Genomic DNA, 15,753 nt, shown 5'->3' on the forward strand with positions numbered 1-15,753 from the left:
CTTCAAGATTTTTAATCTCCACGGTGAGCCGTAAAATGATGCTGCACTTTTTTATTATTATCAAGATTATTCATATTCCACTGGATCATTGTGGAGATTAAGCGATCGATAAATGGACCTTGTGAGCAGAGATGGATATTCAAAATCAATGCACTTGAAATATGTATTTTCATGCATTTATTTCATATGTAATATAGGTTGCTTGCCTCATTTGTGCTTTGTGCCTCTGTGCTGCCCATGAAGAAACTTATACCTCTGCCTTTTTGAGTGTAGGTTAAAGATATATTTATCTGGGAGCTGTTTTGCATTCTGTAATATGATAAATATTAATACATGTTTTTCATCATCCCTGACTATAGGAAAACAATGGCCATCCCAGCACTTGGCAAAAAAAATTCCTAAAGCAGAGAAATGGCTTTACATCCGGTGATAATTTAGGCAGTTCAGGTCTGGCACAACATGTTCTGCCATTTACTAAACTAGATGTGATAATGAAGAGTGTTTCTGGGTTTTATCACAGTATCAAACATTCTCTTTCAATTGTCAGGTTGTGTTTCTTGTTCTTGTTCACCTTACAGGCACTTTCCCCAGAAAAAAAATGGATCAGCAAAGGTATTCATCCCAAACAGAAAACAAAGATGTACACATTTACATTAGTTGACAAAGCTGACATATTTTAATAAGAGCATAGACAGAGAACTGATGAAAGTATATTTTACAGCTTAACCTGGAAATAAAACTATAAACTCAGCATGTTCATTTCTGGCTGTCAAGGGGAAGCCAATGGGGTTTTGTCGATTCTTGAAGCTGTAGTCATTTTTCCTAGTTTCCGGTTTATTTCATCTTTAAGATCGGTCACACCATTTTGTAGCCCTAAAACTTAAAAAAAAAAAAAACTGATGACATATATACACACACACATACTTATTTTTATATGAGCTTTAAAATGTATAGTAAGTAATGGATATAAAATATATATTTTATATATAAAAAAGAATATAAAAAAAAGAAATTTGAGGGCAGTGTGGTTTATTATTATTATTATTATTATTATTATTATGTATATATGTATATATATATGTACTGTATATTAGTATTTTAAAATATAACCTGGAATGTGCACTTTAAAAGCTCTGAAGCCATCATCCCTGTCTGCTTTCCACTGAACGTCAGATGATTATAAGATAAGGCTTTCACGGACATCCTTGGGTTTATAGCGCCCATAGTTAGGCTTTTGGTTGATAAGGCAGCACGAGACCTTCAGCCTCCGTACTGCTGAATAAGAAGGCCCTGTGGGCAACGTGCAGAGGCAAGCCAGGTTAGGTTGCTGGGAAACTTGGGAGTTACCTTAAAGTACTCCAAAATAACCGCTTCCTTCCAATCTGCTCTCCCAATGTGCCTCACCAGTTTGAACTACCGAGCAAGTTCACATGCTATTTCATGCGCAGATGATTTCCCCTTACGTGGCAAAGCAACGCAGTAAAACCGCTTAATTGGAGGTTAATCCTTAACCAGAGGCTTTAGCCTTGAAATCAATTATTTCTCACTGAGTTCTTTTTTCTTGCTACATGCTTACTTTCTCTCAGTTCGCTCTGCTGCTATGACACCTGCTGAGACGTAGTTTCCTCTTCCCCTTTGGACTTTAATTATGTTTATCAGACGCCCTTTCCAGAGTAAATTACAGGCACATATTTATATGCTATGCTATACTACAGCTACGTATGGAAGCAATTCAGGTTAAGTATGAGCAAGTGTAAAAGAACAGTGCTTCATCTGATTTGGAAGGCTGAAATTGTCTGGTTAGAAGTCTCAGTTCTCTAATCGCTTCTCCACACAATGATTTTGTATACACTCTCCTCGATGTGCACCCACATGACAACAGCAAGATATTCAGCTTTGAATTTCAGCTTGAGGCTCTTATAGGATATGTGTTCCATGCCTACTCACTGGTGTCAAAGGTGACCATTGTTTGGTTAATCAATAAAAGAAGATTGATTTTTTTGACAGCTTAGCAGTCAGACCAGGAAGCCTGGGATGCAAAAAAAAAAAAAAAAAAAAAAGGAAAAAAACGCTTGAGCGGTTGTGTTTGAAGAGAAAATGTGCTTGACTGTAGGAGCCAAATGTTCCTTATCGCAGAACCATGCCATGCCCACAAGATACTGAACAGTACAGTCTATAAGGAAAAACTGCAAGATATGCAACAAAGACCAATTAAAGGTAGATAAGAATCATGTACCGCAAACAATATTAATACAAAATGTATCTCATTGATAAGGAATGTGATTTTAAAAATCAGCAGCTGTCAATTATGTTTATTAACATTAACATTGTCCACTGCTGAAAGTTCCACTTTATTTAAAAAAAATACAGATACAATACAGACTCCAGTTTTATTCTCAAACAAAACTTATTTTTCATTTAGTGAATGGACAATCTAAAATTTATATACAATAAGTTTTTTCCGCATTTTTCAGTGAGAAATAAAATGGAAAGTATATAGTCCCTTCCTATTTATTAGTGAGGTTTGTGTGATTTGTATATACAGTAGTACACTGATATTGCAAGGCAAGTTGTTGATCTTTTCTTTCTGAGAAAACTTCTACACAGTAACATGTCCAGTGTTAAATCAACTCTTAAAGAGAACATACAGTCCCAACTGGACTCACTCTGTACGTACTCTGTTAGAGTTGAATTAACACTGGACATTTTACTTTGTAGAAGGAGTTTATAACATCTGTAGAGCACTTGTTATTTTAATGTCATAAGTCTCAGAAATCAATTTGTATTTCTACTTTTATACTGTTATTGGTTAATTTCTTCCTTAAAAGGTGCTTTACTCTGGAGTTTTACACACTGTTAACATTTCGAGGTGAGACATATACTGTAACAATTACCATAGTTCCATTTTTTGCACAAAAAACATTTTTCCAGCTCTCGTCCCATTTTTTTTAAACGTGGTATGCTTTTGAACCCTAAGCAGCTTATCGATGAAACAGGGGTCTGTCATTAGTATAAGGGGAATTCATAGTACTGTGGTTGGGTTTGTTTTAGTTTTCACTCTATTTAGACCCATGATAGCTTAATTGAGCATATCACTTGCATAAATGGAAGGGGTCAATGATGGTTCTTTCATTTGTCAGTATGAGGGGGGACACTGATTTCAAAAAAAGCTCAGTGCTGCCCCCTTTTGTACAAGGAATTACCCTTCAAATGTCTTTCTTTGAGTCTGTCAAAAGTTTACTTAGTGTCTAAACAAAAGAAACTTACAGTATGGTTCTTGCCATGTATTGTTATGGTTTATTATTAAACGTAGCCATATTAATATGTATTATTGCTTATTATTATTGATTATTACTTATTTTCTGTCTGTGAAAGTTGAATGTTATATGAAAATAATCATTCACTCCAGACAAATGAAATGATTTTCATGGACAGACATAAAAACAAAAAGTATTAAATAAAAGTAACATCTGCAGGTCATGGTAAATAAAAGCATATTCCACTGATTGTATTCAGGATTTAGAGGAACACACCAACAAACATATATAGAAAATATACAAACATGTACCTGTATACAGAAGTGATAAAATATGTCTTAAACTATTTTACAGTGTTCTCTCGGTACCATTAAGTTTATTTCACACTGAAAAAAACAACTATTGCTAATCGTCAAATGATCAATCAATTTTCTCAGGCGTTTAACCTCGCTTACAAGTGGCTGTCCATTCTGAAAATCAATCCCTCGACCATTTGCAAACCAAGTATGCAAATTACACTTGGTGAATTTGCATTTCAGAGGCGCTGGGCTTTACTGAGCATGATCGCACCCATAAAATGCACACGCGCGTTTTGTGATTTGTAGTTAGATATGAGCGTTGCTGAGGAATGTCTAACCGGTGTTTTTGCAGGTCCCTTGTTGTTTCAGCTAAACAGTTGGCATTTTGTTGCAGACGTTCTCCTGTTCTACAACTGCGTGTTGCGCTCGTCCTCTATGAATCCTCCATTGGGGGTGCCGGATTTCGCCTCTGGGAATTCGGTCTCGTACACATTCTCCAGCGTCTCCTCCTCCAGCACCTCTTTCTTGTTTCTGTGTGAACGTCATCAGAAGATTGAGGCGGCACATCACACGACATTCAGCTACTTTCAGGATGAATGGGTGATTATCGCACAGCTGATGACAGTTTGGGTCATATACAGACACAGGTGGGAATCCACAGTTCTTATTAATGAGTCCTACTCTGTTTGCAACCAGTACCGGCCCTAGCCTTTGAGAGGCCCAAAGCAAGATTTGATTTGGAGGTCTCCCAAACTCAATATTATAGATGATAGATGTTGTAGAATAGTTGAGGGCCCCCCTGGTGGTCGTGGGGCCCTTAGCAGCCACTTATGCCACTTACTGGGTGGCCGGCTCTGCCTATAACAGGAGTGCCAAGCTTGTGTCCTGAAGGGCCACAGCGTCTGAAGGCGTTAATGTCACGTGCTGTGCTAACTCTTTATACAGTTGATGACTCATGTTAACCACTGTTCTGAAAAAAGTGCTGATACACCACAGAACCTGCAGATATCGTGGTCGCCCTGGCCTACAGTGTTTAATCATTAACTGTTAAGTGTGGAGAGAAGCACAGTTCTGTCGGTAAGTTACACCTATGGTGTTTGGCGAATAGGGGACAACAGCTCTATCAGAAAACTGTTCAGACTTTATTTAAACTCTATTTATTTACTGCTGCTTACTTTCATGTTATATTTGGTGTGTGACATGCCTTTACAGGCCAATGGTAAATCAAGCGCTATAATCTGCACTGTGTGTATTCCCCAGTGCTCTGGGCTGTTGTCTTGTTGTGAAACTACAATAATTCAAAATCTTATTGAAACAAATCAGGGATGATCCCACTTCCAAACAGGACCCATGTGATTGCTGACAGCAAACCTTCAATTCTTTCTAGTAGGAGGGAAAATTCAGACCCACCGTATCCTTTTTGTCAGTGTCGATACGAGAATGATGAGTATGCCCGCGGTGACCAGGCCAATGACTACTCCAAAGACAATGAGCCAGGGGCGTGTGGCGGGTTCAACTGGAACAGCGAGGGTAGGTGGGATACCCAGGAACTCCAGTGTTTTATCGGTCAACAGGAAGGCACTATTAATACGATTCCTCGAATTCCTGTGAGCACAAATTGAGTTATTTTATATGATCACACAAATTGTGTTAATATTATATAATCACACTCATTGGCAGATCTCGGATGCACGATAAGCCACTGAATTCATTCATGCAGTAAGCATTTATATTTTACACAACAATTAGTTCCAGTTGAGTAATGTGATTGGAAAAGAGCCATTTCTTGAGTGCTGATATACAGTGTAACAGTGTACAGGAAATTCTTACTATAAGGAATCACTCTGCTTTGTTTACATTTGAATTGATAAATAAAATTAAAAAAATGAAATCCTGAATAGTTTATGGGCAAGTAAAACTTTGGTATGAAAGAAATATAGCATGAGAGGAAGTGCTGTTATAATGCATATCAGCAAGGCTGTAATTTGATCATAGACATGAGGCAGCAGTTCTGGCAACAGGACTATAAAAGGACACACGTGCTAACATGACTTGAAATAGTACCAGCAAAACAGAAAGTGCTAATCACCTGTACAGCTAGCTTCTTCATCAATACCATAAAGCAGCTATTTATGAATCAGTTGTCAATTGCAAGCAAGGTTTCCTATTTCACTTTTAATTATTTCAGTATTGTGGTAAAACACATCAGTTTGTATTTTATAATATAAAAGCTCAAAATACCACAGAATAGAACTAGAGAGAATCACTGTGGCTGTGATAACTCCAGCACAGAGTTTTAAAGGCAAAATACCACCCAGTGTGGCTGTACCAACTTCAGTTCACAGAAACATCCTTAGAAAACACTTGTGTTGATGTTGAAAAATCTTTCTGAAAATCAAATGTGCCGAGATCTGGTTTGATTCAGGAAATCAGGTTAGATTGACAGGTCTGAAAGACTGTTAAATGAGATGGATTCAGTGGCGAGACCAAAGGTCTGGAATATTTCCAAAAAATTAGCAAATCACAGCACCAGTTCCATGTTATGTCTATAATAATAGTGTAGGCCTATGTCTGAAGTGTAACTGTTGTACTGAACCTAGCCAGCAGGTGGAAGCAAAACCTCTGCTTAAAATATCAAAGAAAGTAAGGATGATTATCTGCTCTAATTGAATGTGTTTAAGCATTTAAGAGCCATATGCTTAAAAGCCATTTTCGTGGACAAAACATGATTGACAAAACATATTGTGATTTTTAATTGATATTTTCAATATTTTATCATGATGTTATCCATAGTTTATGTTGATGTGAAAAATGTGTTATCTCCCAATATTGAGTCAGAATTTCTAAAATACAGACTAGATGATTGTGAATAGTTCCTCATAGTGTAAAAGAAGCATTTACACAGGAAGGTTTAATGCTGTTTCATATTCAAAGATGAGAAATAAAATAAATTCCATCTGTTTTTTCTCTGTAATATACCCTGTTAGTATCAGGGCCCTCTTGGCCTTACAGATACAAATACATTCTTCCTGCGTTCCATTTTATATTCACATTCAAAACACTGCTTTCCCTTTTATCACTCAGTAACATGACTGCTAAACAACATTTATATCAGATAATATCAAAAAGGCCTTGTGTAATCCAAGGCATCATTTTTAAGTCATATCGTGAATAAAGAATCAATTTAAAAAATGATATGATATTCACCATTATGCTCTTTTTTTGTTTTTATGCTGTCTGCCTCTGAAGCATTTGTTATTGGCTGTTGAGGCCCTCGTTTGTGAAATCATCAACAAAAAAAATTAACATAAAATGTTTTTTCACCAATCAGTGATGATGGAAACCAGCTGGCTCACTGTATGAATATATTAACCAGCCTGCTTGTCACCTCACCAGTTCTGACTGTACCAAAGGGACTGTGTGGGCATCATTGCTGGTTATAGGCAACTGCTTGGGAAAATTATCATCAAAATTTAGAAGTCATAAAGAAGTCCAATTTAGCTGTACGGGGTGTCGTATGACTTCTGAGAAATAAAATTAGTTTTTGAAATAGTAAATTTGGTAGAAGGTTTGATGGTAAACTGACAAAGCTGCCAGATATCAATAGCTGCCTTAACTAGACAGCTGGTCGTGACTTTCGGGTGACATATGATAATGTGCACAGCATATAAACAACCAATTCTGTTTGCTGGTGAAAATGTATCGATTTTGTGAATGAAGCTTCCCACTAGCCATTATTCCACTTGCAGTTCTGAGCATGCGGTGTTGTTGATGTGATGTATCCCTTCAAGATAAAACGTTTCTGATGATTGAATTGATTTTACTAAATCAAAGTCAAATCATTTTAATTATTTGATGTGAATAAGGATAACGCTACCCTGAGAGACAAATGGGAGTTTTCTGTACAGGCTACTTTGGAGTTACTTGATGTATTTTCTTGCTTTAGACTCTGGGCCTATAACAGGAGGCATGGAGTCTGTGAAGGGGAGAACACTGGCATCACAAGGTTTGGATGCTAGCTTGTAACTGCCATTGTAATTGTGTTGTTAGTTGCATAGTGTAAGACTAGGGACTGGCCAGGTTTTTACTTTTATGTACTTTTCACATTTTTTCAGTATCTTGTATTCTTTCTTTATCACACAGTGCTCTTTTGTTCCAAGCACTACGTCAGCATGTTCCTGGCACCTTGCAGGTGTAGCCCGTACTCTGTTTACTTGGCCTAATGTCATTGAAATAAATGTTATGCACTCCCCCCACACTATCATTCTAGGGACCATTCGAATCCTTATTGGTAATCAATGGTGAGTTCAAGATGTTCATTATTTGACTTTTTTTTAAATCTCACGGCACGGTTTCGAGAAACAGAAAATTGCTTCTTGTTTTTAGGTCCCCTTCACTGTAGAGTGAGCACTGTATTGATTGCAGATACCTGTGTGTCCTCAATTCCAGTGAAGAAATATATTTTCTGCCCTCAAAATTAAATGTTTGGTGGATATGCGAGTGTAACTGAATGGCTAGATGGCTTGTTTTCATTTATCTGACCAGAAATTAATTAATTTATACGTTCGTTTATTTATTTATGTTGCTGTCACACAAAATGTATGGTACAGTTTCATGTCAAGCTCTGAGCCATAATGTTCTCGTTGCTCACTGACATTGTTCACATTAAGTAAATACAGTAACAGTAGCTCAGACTAAAGTCTATGGTTTTCGACCGCACTGCTTGTAGTGGGTTGCAAAGATGACCAGACACCCTCAGAAAGACAGAAGGATACACGACTTCACCTAAATGGGTACAAAGGTCTGTCACTAGGCTGGCTCTGTTAGGCCAGTGTGTTTTTGATGTTTTTAAATGAGTATTCCACGCACACATATGTTTCCATAGACTCTGCACCCTAAAGGCACGATCAGTCTAAAGGAAAAATAATGCATAACAACCAAACAAAAATATTCCGTATGTAATATGACTGGAAGTTATTATATTTTATTATTACTGTTATATTAGATGACATCTATAATGCCTGTCTGAAAAAAAAACAATATATATGAAATATATTCCATTCAATGTACATTTGATTAGGTTTGATTAGCTCAGGTTGTTTTCAAACATGTACCAGAGGAAATGGCTCAGAACAGCACACCAGTATGTACGCACCTAAGAAGGAATAAATTAGCTGCTTGGTTTTTGAGGGACTAAAAGAAGTGTACCTTTCTATGTGCAGTGCGTCACGTCCGGGTTGCCCGTCCCTTTTTATCTAGCATGTTTTTGCAGTGTCAGTACCATCTACTTTGGACACACACATGCACAATACTTCCGCTTCATACACTGTTTTAGAAATGGTAAGTGGAAAGAATCCGGTCTCAAGAAAGGGGTTGTTGAGGAACACTGCTATTGTATGATTTCTTTGGCGTATTGGATTGTTCCGTTTCAAAGGTCAGTCTTTTAATGAAAGCATATTCAGAGAGTATTAGCAGCTTTTGTGCTACACTCATTCTTAAAAAGAAAAAAACCCAGAGTACACACCATACTTCTGAGAAAACATGTTACAGCATTAGGGCAGAATTATGCCAAACAGTGTTCATTAATCGACCTTGAAGCTTACTGTATCCTGTGTGGGTTCTATAATATTTCTCTTCTGTGTCAGTTCTGCGTCAGATGCTATTTTACTTCTATCCATCCGTTACCTATACTTGCTTATTCCTAAAAAATATGTGGTCAAAAACTGTAAATAAATTAAAATAAATTGATCAACTGTTTACAAAAATACAAAATAAAAAAATCTTCTATGCTTCTCAGCATAAGCCATTGTACATCACTAGGCATGTAAATTTAATCCATTCTAACAGTGGCATGAATGTTTCTCTGAATATATTTTCACTTTTTAATGACTACATCATACATCTTGGGCAATCAAACATTTATTTTGTCTTTGTATTTGTCTTTATATTGGCCATTAGAATGTCAAATATAATTCCTGTATCATCCAATGCAGCAGAAACAAGTAGTTGCATTAATTGAAATTACCTGACAGCCAATTCCACCTGTTCTCCAGAGATGAGCTGTGCTGCATTCAGTGGGTTGGTCACAACAAACCAGAAGGACACACGTGGAGTCTCTGCACAGACAAGTATGTTGTCGATGCTGAAAGATATAAAATGTCCTTTTATACAAGGAAATATGTTTTTTTATTTACTAGGGTAAAGGTGTGGGAATATTATATAAAGCAGTTGCCTATATTTACCACTGTAAGCTTTACATAATAGAATCATTCAAGTCAATGCAGCTTTTTTTCACTCTCAACAATCAATCAACACAATTTCCTTTAAAATATGAAATACTGGTTACATTTTCAACAAAGAAAAAATCCAAACGTACGAGATGTAATTTGAGCCTCTAACTGTGAGCGTAACTGTGACAAATACGTCATGGTAACTCAAGGTAACTGATTCTTTTCGGTGAATAGTGGTTGGAAGGTAACAGCCAAGCTTTTATCTCCCTCATCTTCCCCTCATTAAGCAGAGTGTTTCTTTGCCATTGAGCAGAGAAAAAATATAGCGGTGTTTGACCAAGCACTGATAGCCAACTGAACAAATAGTGCTGCTGTGTATTAAATAATAAAGGAAGGTTGAAACAGAAAAACAGGAGCTGTGTTTTTCATGAGTCATGCATTATGAACTTGATGAGATCATTAACTTTATTTTGCCCCATACACCAAACCTAAGGCACAGTTGACCTGAATCCATGCTATTGGTTGCGCTCCTGTTGATTTCCTTCATTCTAATTGTCAGTGGCATTGATCATGTGGTATCATGTGATCTCTGAGGGTTGTTTCCAGGTCCTCTTACCCTGCCTACAACACCCAGAGACAATCTCACTCACTGGTGTAACCTGCCACATGCTGTTCTATGCGTGGACATATTTTGTTGTTGCTAAATCGCTAAAAAAAATAGGTGTGTTATTGTTTTATGTAATGCAGTTTCTGTTTACTGACTGCTGTCCCATCAGTGAACGATGATGACACACGTGGCGAGCAACAGTAATGGTTCTGTGATGCTGTTTGTGTTCCCGGCCCTTGTTTTACTTACTCGTATGTCTCAACGTTGAAGTGTCTCCTCATAGCGAAGGCCAGGGTGGCCCTGAAAAGGAACATCTCGCTCTCGTTCCACTGGTACTGCAGAGCGAGAAGTCCACAAGGAGAACGGGCAGATTAAGGGCATGCACTATCACACCTTTAAATGTACTGCATGTAACAACAACCTAAAGACATAGACCAGGAATCAATCAACATCTGGCAATACAAGTTTCAAGTTTTTCTTCACGACCACAGTTTGGGGATTTAATCTTAGTTAATCAGCGAACACACCAAACTAACTTCCTAACACACTTCACAAAATTTTGAAGGAAAAGACTGTAAACAGTTCATCCAGTTTAATGCTGTGCAACAAAATGTCTGAATCCTGACAGCTGTTGCATTTAACTTCAAATTCTTATGATATACTGAAAATAGTCATGTTAAACCTTGGAGATCTAAGCTACTTGTTAGAATTTTCTTGGATGACGCCGATGAAAACATTGCTGCAAGCCTTTTTTTCTGTTCGGTGTTTAATGTTTAGCTGGAGAGACATGGCACTCACCGCCTCAGGCCCAAGGGCTGTGACAATGCTGAGCCGCACTTTGTAGCCTTCGGGAGCATCTGCAGGAACGGAAAGCTCATTTGTGAGTGGCCGCTTTGCCTGGCCTCGTCACTGTGTAACTCAAGGCCGCACGGGGACAGGGAGCCCGCCCGGCCGTCCCAGTTACTCATGTACCGTGCCCAATTTCCTTCATCAGCCCCCGCTGTAGCTGCTTCACAGTGCACTGAATGTACATTCAAAATGAACATTTCTCTTATAAGGTTATTCTGACTGAAGAATAATTTTTTCCCCCATAACATACACAATATGCATACCCATTAATGCTGATCCTTCTACTACTACTACGACTATGTCTACAAAGAACAAGAAGAAGGTTTTTTCTTAAATGATGCTCAGTCAATTCTTTCAACAGCACATTCATCTGTTGCCCACAGTGGTAGGTCAGCAAAGGTCTTCCTTTACACCTTTTCTCAAGCTTTTTTTTTTTTTTAAGAACTGCTGCTCTTGAATAAACTGATGTTGTAAGATAATTCTCAAAAAATTCCAGATCAGGGAGAGAGTGAGAGAGCCACGCCCGCCCTCAGGAAGACTCTCGCCGATAGAGGGGTACTTACCCTTGGTGCAGAGTCCCTGTGTCAGAGCCACAAAATGCGTCAGGGCCAAACAGAGCGCTAACAGGAGCCAGGCCAACATTCTGCCTCATCAACAACACAAGTGAAGTAAGCAGCCTCTCAGACAGAGAGCTAAGCTACCGTTGGAGCATGCTCAGTGCAGGCACCACGAAGGGGACGGCTTAAATGGATTAATTATTAAACCTCACCCCCTCACCCAAATCTTCCCACCTAACAACAGTCTCTCTGAAGAAGTGGAAACCAGTGCCTACATCCACAGGTGGGCGAAAGTACATTAAAATGTATTACATTATAAAACACAAAACACCTCCCAAAATGTTTAAACAACTATAAAAATGCTGGAGGTGTAGATGCTTTGTGGGTGGCACAAACAGGTATAAACCACACAAAAAAGAGGCAAGCAACTTGTGTCGCATATGAAATATATAACAAATGAATGTATTGTAAATACTGTCAGTTTATGCTTATAGCTCTAAGGGTTATTTACAGTTTGTGTGAATGAGATGTGAACCTGCTGTTTGCCTAGGCAGAACTCAGATAGCATTGAGGTGTGTACGGAGGAGCCAGGCGTGGGGGGGGGGTGGTGTACAGGAGAGCTTTTGAGAACCGTGTGACTCCCAGGACAGCGCTGTGTTTGATCTCCTCCATGTTCCACCCTTTATTTACCTTTACTGTAGGCCTACCTTTCTTTTCTGCATCGCTCTTATATCTGTTGCTTAGGTTGTATCCAGGTGATCTGTTGGACCAAAATCCTCTCTAGAAGGATCACGCACTTCTTCTATGCAAGGGTTTCCTGTGCAGGGTGCACTATTTTGCTTTAATGTTCTATGGAGTTAGTTTGTTTCATATATTCCCAGTTTTTTCATACATGCAGTAAAAGGAACACACACACACGCAGTCCCATCCTCTGTTCCAAAAATAGATCTCTGTACTGACCAATGTCCACTGGTACCCTCCCTGAGCACATTACTTGTATGGAAAACTCCAGGCTATGTCATAAAATAGGACACATTCCTGTTCAGAAATGTAACCACATTTAAAATTGCATTCCAGCCTTTCTTAGCTGCTGTGATTATTGGCCAGGATGCTATAAGATGACTAACCAACCAAACTTGGATGAAAGGTTTACTTTTTATGTAGTTAATCCTTTACTGACAGAGGTTGTAGATTAACTCCATTTTCATCTGAATTACAGATCTCTCACAGGTGACATGGTCTAATTTATTCTGATGGCATATGCAAGCCTTAACAGTGAAAGAGTGATGCACCATTATTAAGCAAGTATATTAAGTATCGGGTGGAATGAAAATGACACTCAGGGGCTGTAGCCTCTTCACACACTGATGCAGAATAATTATAAGCCAGAAAATCTCAATTACTGAATTGCTCTCAGTAAGTATAAAGCTACAGAGTATTTCACAAGGCTCAGACAACACCCATGACAGCAGGGGGATGTAAAACTGCTTCATGGGAGAGCAGGTAACTGCAGCTGGGTTATCCTCCCACAATCTCGAGCTTTAATTCATAGCAGGGCACAAAACAAAAAATCCAAGAAAACCTAAGCCCTTTAAAGCAGACATCTGAAGGTGAAGTATGCGAGGTCGGGGTGTTTGTTAATACTTTCAAAGATTTTGTTTTTCCGAATCTGTGCTGAAAAGGAGAGTTCATTGGTTTCATAGAGAAGAGTCACAAATCACAGTCATTCAATCTTTTCACAGATACAAGTTAAGGCTGTCCTTGTCGCTCATATTATTCCACACTCTGGAATGTGGGACCAAATGTTATCTGTTAAAAGTTGAAATAACACTGGACATTTTACTGTGCACTTAAACTAAATTTTTTACTAAGTATTAAAGTTTAAAAAAAGATGACCTGGAATGATGGAATCCCACTATCTTTGAGGATAATGCCTACTATTATAAAATGACCTGAATGAATCATCTAGAAATACATAACTAAACATTGAAACTGTTTATTGTTTATTTTTTTTGAGTGGTCTGTGAGGGTGGTGTCAGTGTGTTGAGGGTCTATAAAGTTCATTGGGGGTTTTGCTGGGGTTTCGATCTTTATGGGAGACACTCACAGACACGTCCCCACGCACACACACATACAGTACAAACGTGCACACACGCATGCACACACACACATAATTTTCAATAAAAGTTTATGATTACTGCCATCTTATTTTGTGACTCTGCATATTCAGTCACAATGGCAAGGTGCATAGAGAACATTATATGTCACGAGTCATGATGAAGAATGCAAACCAGCAACTTTGAAACTTTGATCAATGTGAAATACTTTATTATGCATGCACTGGTTTCACAACGCAAACACAAAAATGATGAGCTGGGACCAGCAAAAACGCTGGCCCTCGGGGATGCACCCCAAACTCCAGCACCCTGACAGTGCCAGAGCCAGCTGTGGCCAGGATTCTCCAGGTATGGCCATGCATAACTGGCCATAACATCAACCAGGAAAGGAAGGGTTCAGCTGAAATTGTTTAATATCATCCTGCATACAGGGAGAAACCAAGATAAGATTCACACTACCAGATCCCTTGCCAGGTTATTAGGTTAATGAAACCTATGGGAAAACTGGTTGAAAATACAGCTCCTTATAGTTAGTATAGGGTTAGCTATGAAAATAAAATTCTCCCGGAGTTACTGTACAATAGTTTTATAACTGAAATATGCATAGGGAATCACACCAATGAAAGCAGAAATAAAGTATATAGTCTACTCCAGGGGTGTCCAACCCTGGTCCTGGGGAGCCGCAGGGTCTGCTGGTTTTTGTTTTCACCTTAAATACAACAACCACTTAGACAAAAGAAACCAGGTGAGGTGAGTTAACTGTGTAATCAACTGCTTTAATCGATCAATTAAGTGCCGAGTAAAAACAAAAGCCAGCAGACCATGCGGCTCTCCAGGACCTGGGTTGGCCACCCCTGGTCTACTCCAATAAACAGTGACACGTTTTTAAACCTATTTATCTATTTTTTGGATTTTGGTTTCTCAGTTTACTGTAGGGAATGTTTTCGATTAATAAAATGAAGATAGAGGAGACAAAAAGCCCTTCTGAGCCAGAGAAATCTGTATGTTTGCGGTTTTATAATCTGTTCCTTGTTAACAGTGTTTTTCAGTGCACAGTCGCAATCTTACCATAAAGGACTCTTGCCAGGTGCTAGTCAGTTGCTATTAAAATTCACATGTTTTCGTGTCTTGCATACTTAGACCTTTCACTGTTTGTTTCTTTTATTATTACAGTAAGGCTGAAACTTAAAAAAGCACAGGAACGACTTACCGTCATTTGGCGTAGGCTAGGGGGAAATGTAGTTGTAGGTTGCATATCTTGACACAGGGTGGCAGCAAATTAACATAATGACAGTCATCGTAGCTATACTTTCGTGATCAGTTTGACTAAAACAGTTAATTTTTTCCAAAAGTTGTCAGCTTTCGGTTTATGTAATGAAGTTTTCCAACCAAAATTAATACTGGTACTTGTTATAATTTATAAATCATGCCGTTCTAAAGTAGCCTAATATAATTTTTCGGATATCAAGTAGACCTATACTTTTGTTTATTTGTTTGTCTGTTTGTTTGTTTGTTTCACTGGCAAATAACCAATAGGATAAAACTAATATTTGATTCGGTATTTACAAATAGCTTTTTATAGATTCTACTTTCAGGTTGTGCGTCCTACACAGTATTCTGCCTTATGTGGGCTTAATAGCCGAATTTGGGCCATATATGACAGCCACCAGATGCCTATTTCAACTCGCCTAATCGAACAAGAACGAACAACACTACACTCCACTTGTAGCCTACACTAGACCACAAGATCTTCGCATACATTGCGCCGCAGCTATTATCCCGTCAACTGAAAACGGGAGAAAACGCCGCCTTGCGTTTGACCATGGTAATCATCCTT

At 38.4% G+C, this 15,753-nt stretch overlaps 1 protein-coding gene across 1 annotated transcript; it reads right to left on the reverse strand.

Moving 5' to 3' along the window:
• Nucleotides 1-2,335: 2,335 nt before the first annotated feature.
• On the reverse strand, nt 2,336-11,928 carry cltrn (collectrin, amino acid transport regulator). The gene is made up of 6 exons (XM_035392955.1): nt 11,806-11,928; nt 11,192-11,250; nt 10,643-10,728; nt 9,582-9,698; nt 4,967-5,161; nt 2,336-4,087 (listed from the first exon to the last, which is right to left on the reverse strand). Exons 1-6 carry the CDS (start codon nt 11,882-11,884, stop codon nt 3,964-3,966), a joined length of 660 nt encoding a protein of 219 aa, XP_035248846.1. The 5' UTR covers nt 11,885-11,928; the 3' UTR covers nt 2,336-3,963.
• Nucleotides 11,929-15,753: the final 3,825 nt, after the last annotated feature.

The sequence above is a fragment of the Anguilla anguilla genome, chromosome 15 (assembly GCF_013347855.1).
Source record: "Anguilla anguilla isolate fAngAng1 chromosome 15, fAngAng1.pri, whole genome shotgun sequence".
Taxonomy (NCBI): domain Eukaryota; kingdom Metazoa; phylum Chordata; class Actinopteri; order Anguilliformes; family Anguillidae; genus Anguilla; species Anguilla anguilla.

Coding starts and splice junctions, on each gene's coding strand:
- cltrn (XM_035392955.1), bottom strand. CDS start 11,884: ATGTTGGCCTGGCTCCTGTTAGCGCTCTGTTTGGCCCTGACGCATTTT. Junction 9,699..10,642: donor TTCAACGTTGAGACATACGA/GTAAGTAAAACA, acceptor TATATCTTTCAG/CATCGACAACATACTTGTCT. Junction 4,088..4,966: donor ACACTGACAAAAAGGATACG/GTGGGTCTGAAT, acceptor ACGTTCACACAG/AAACAAGAAAGAGGTGCTGG.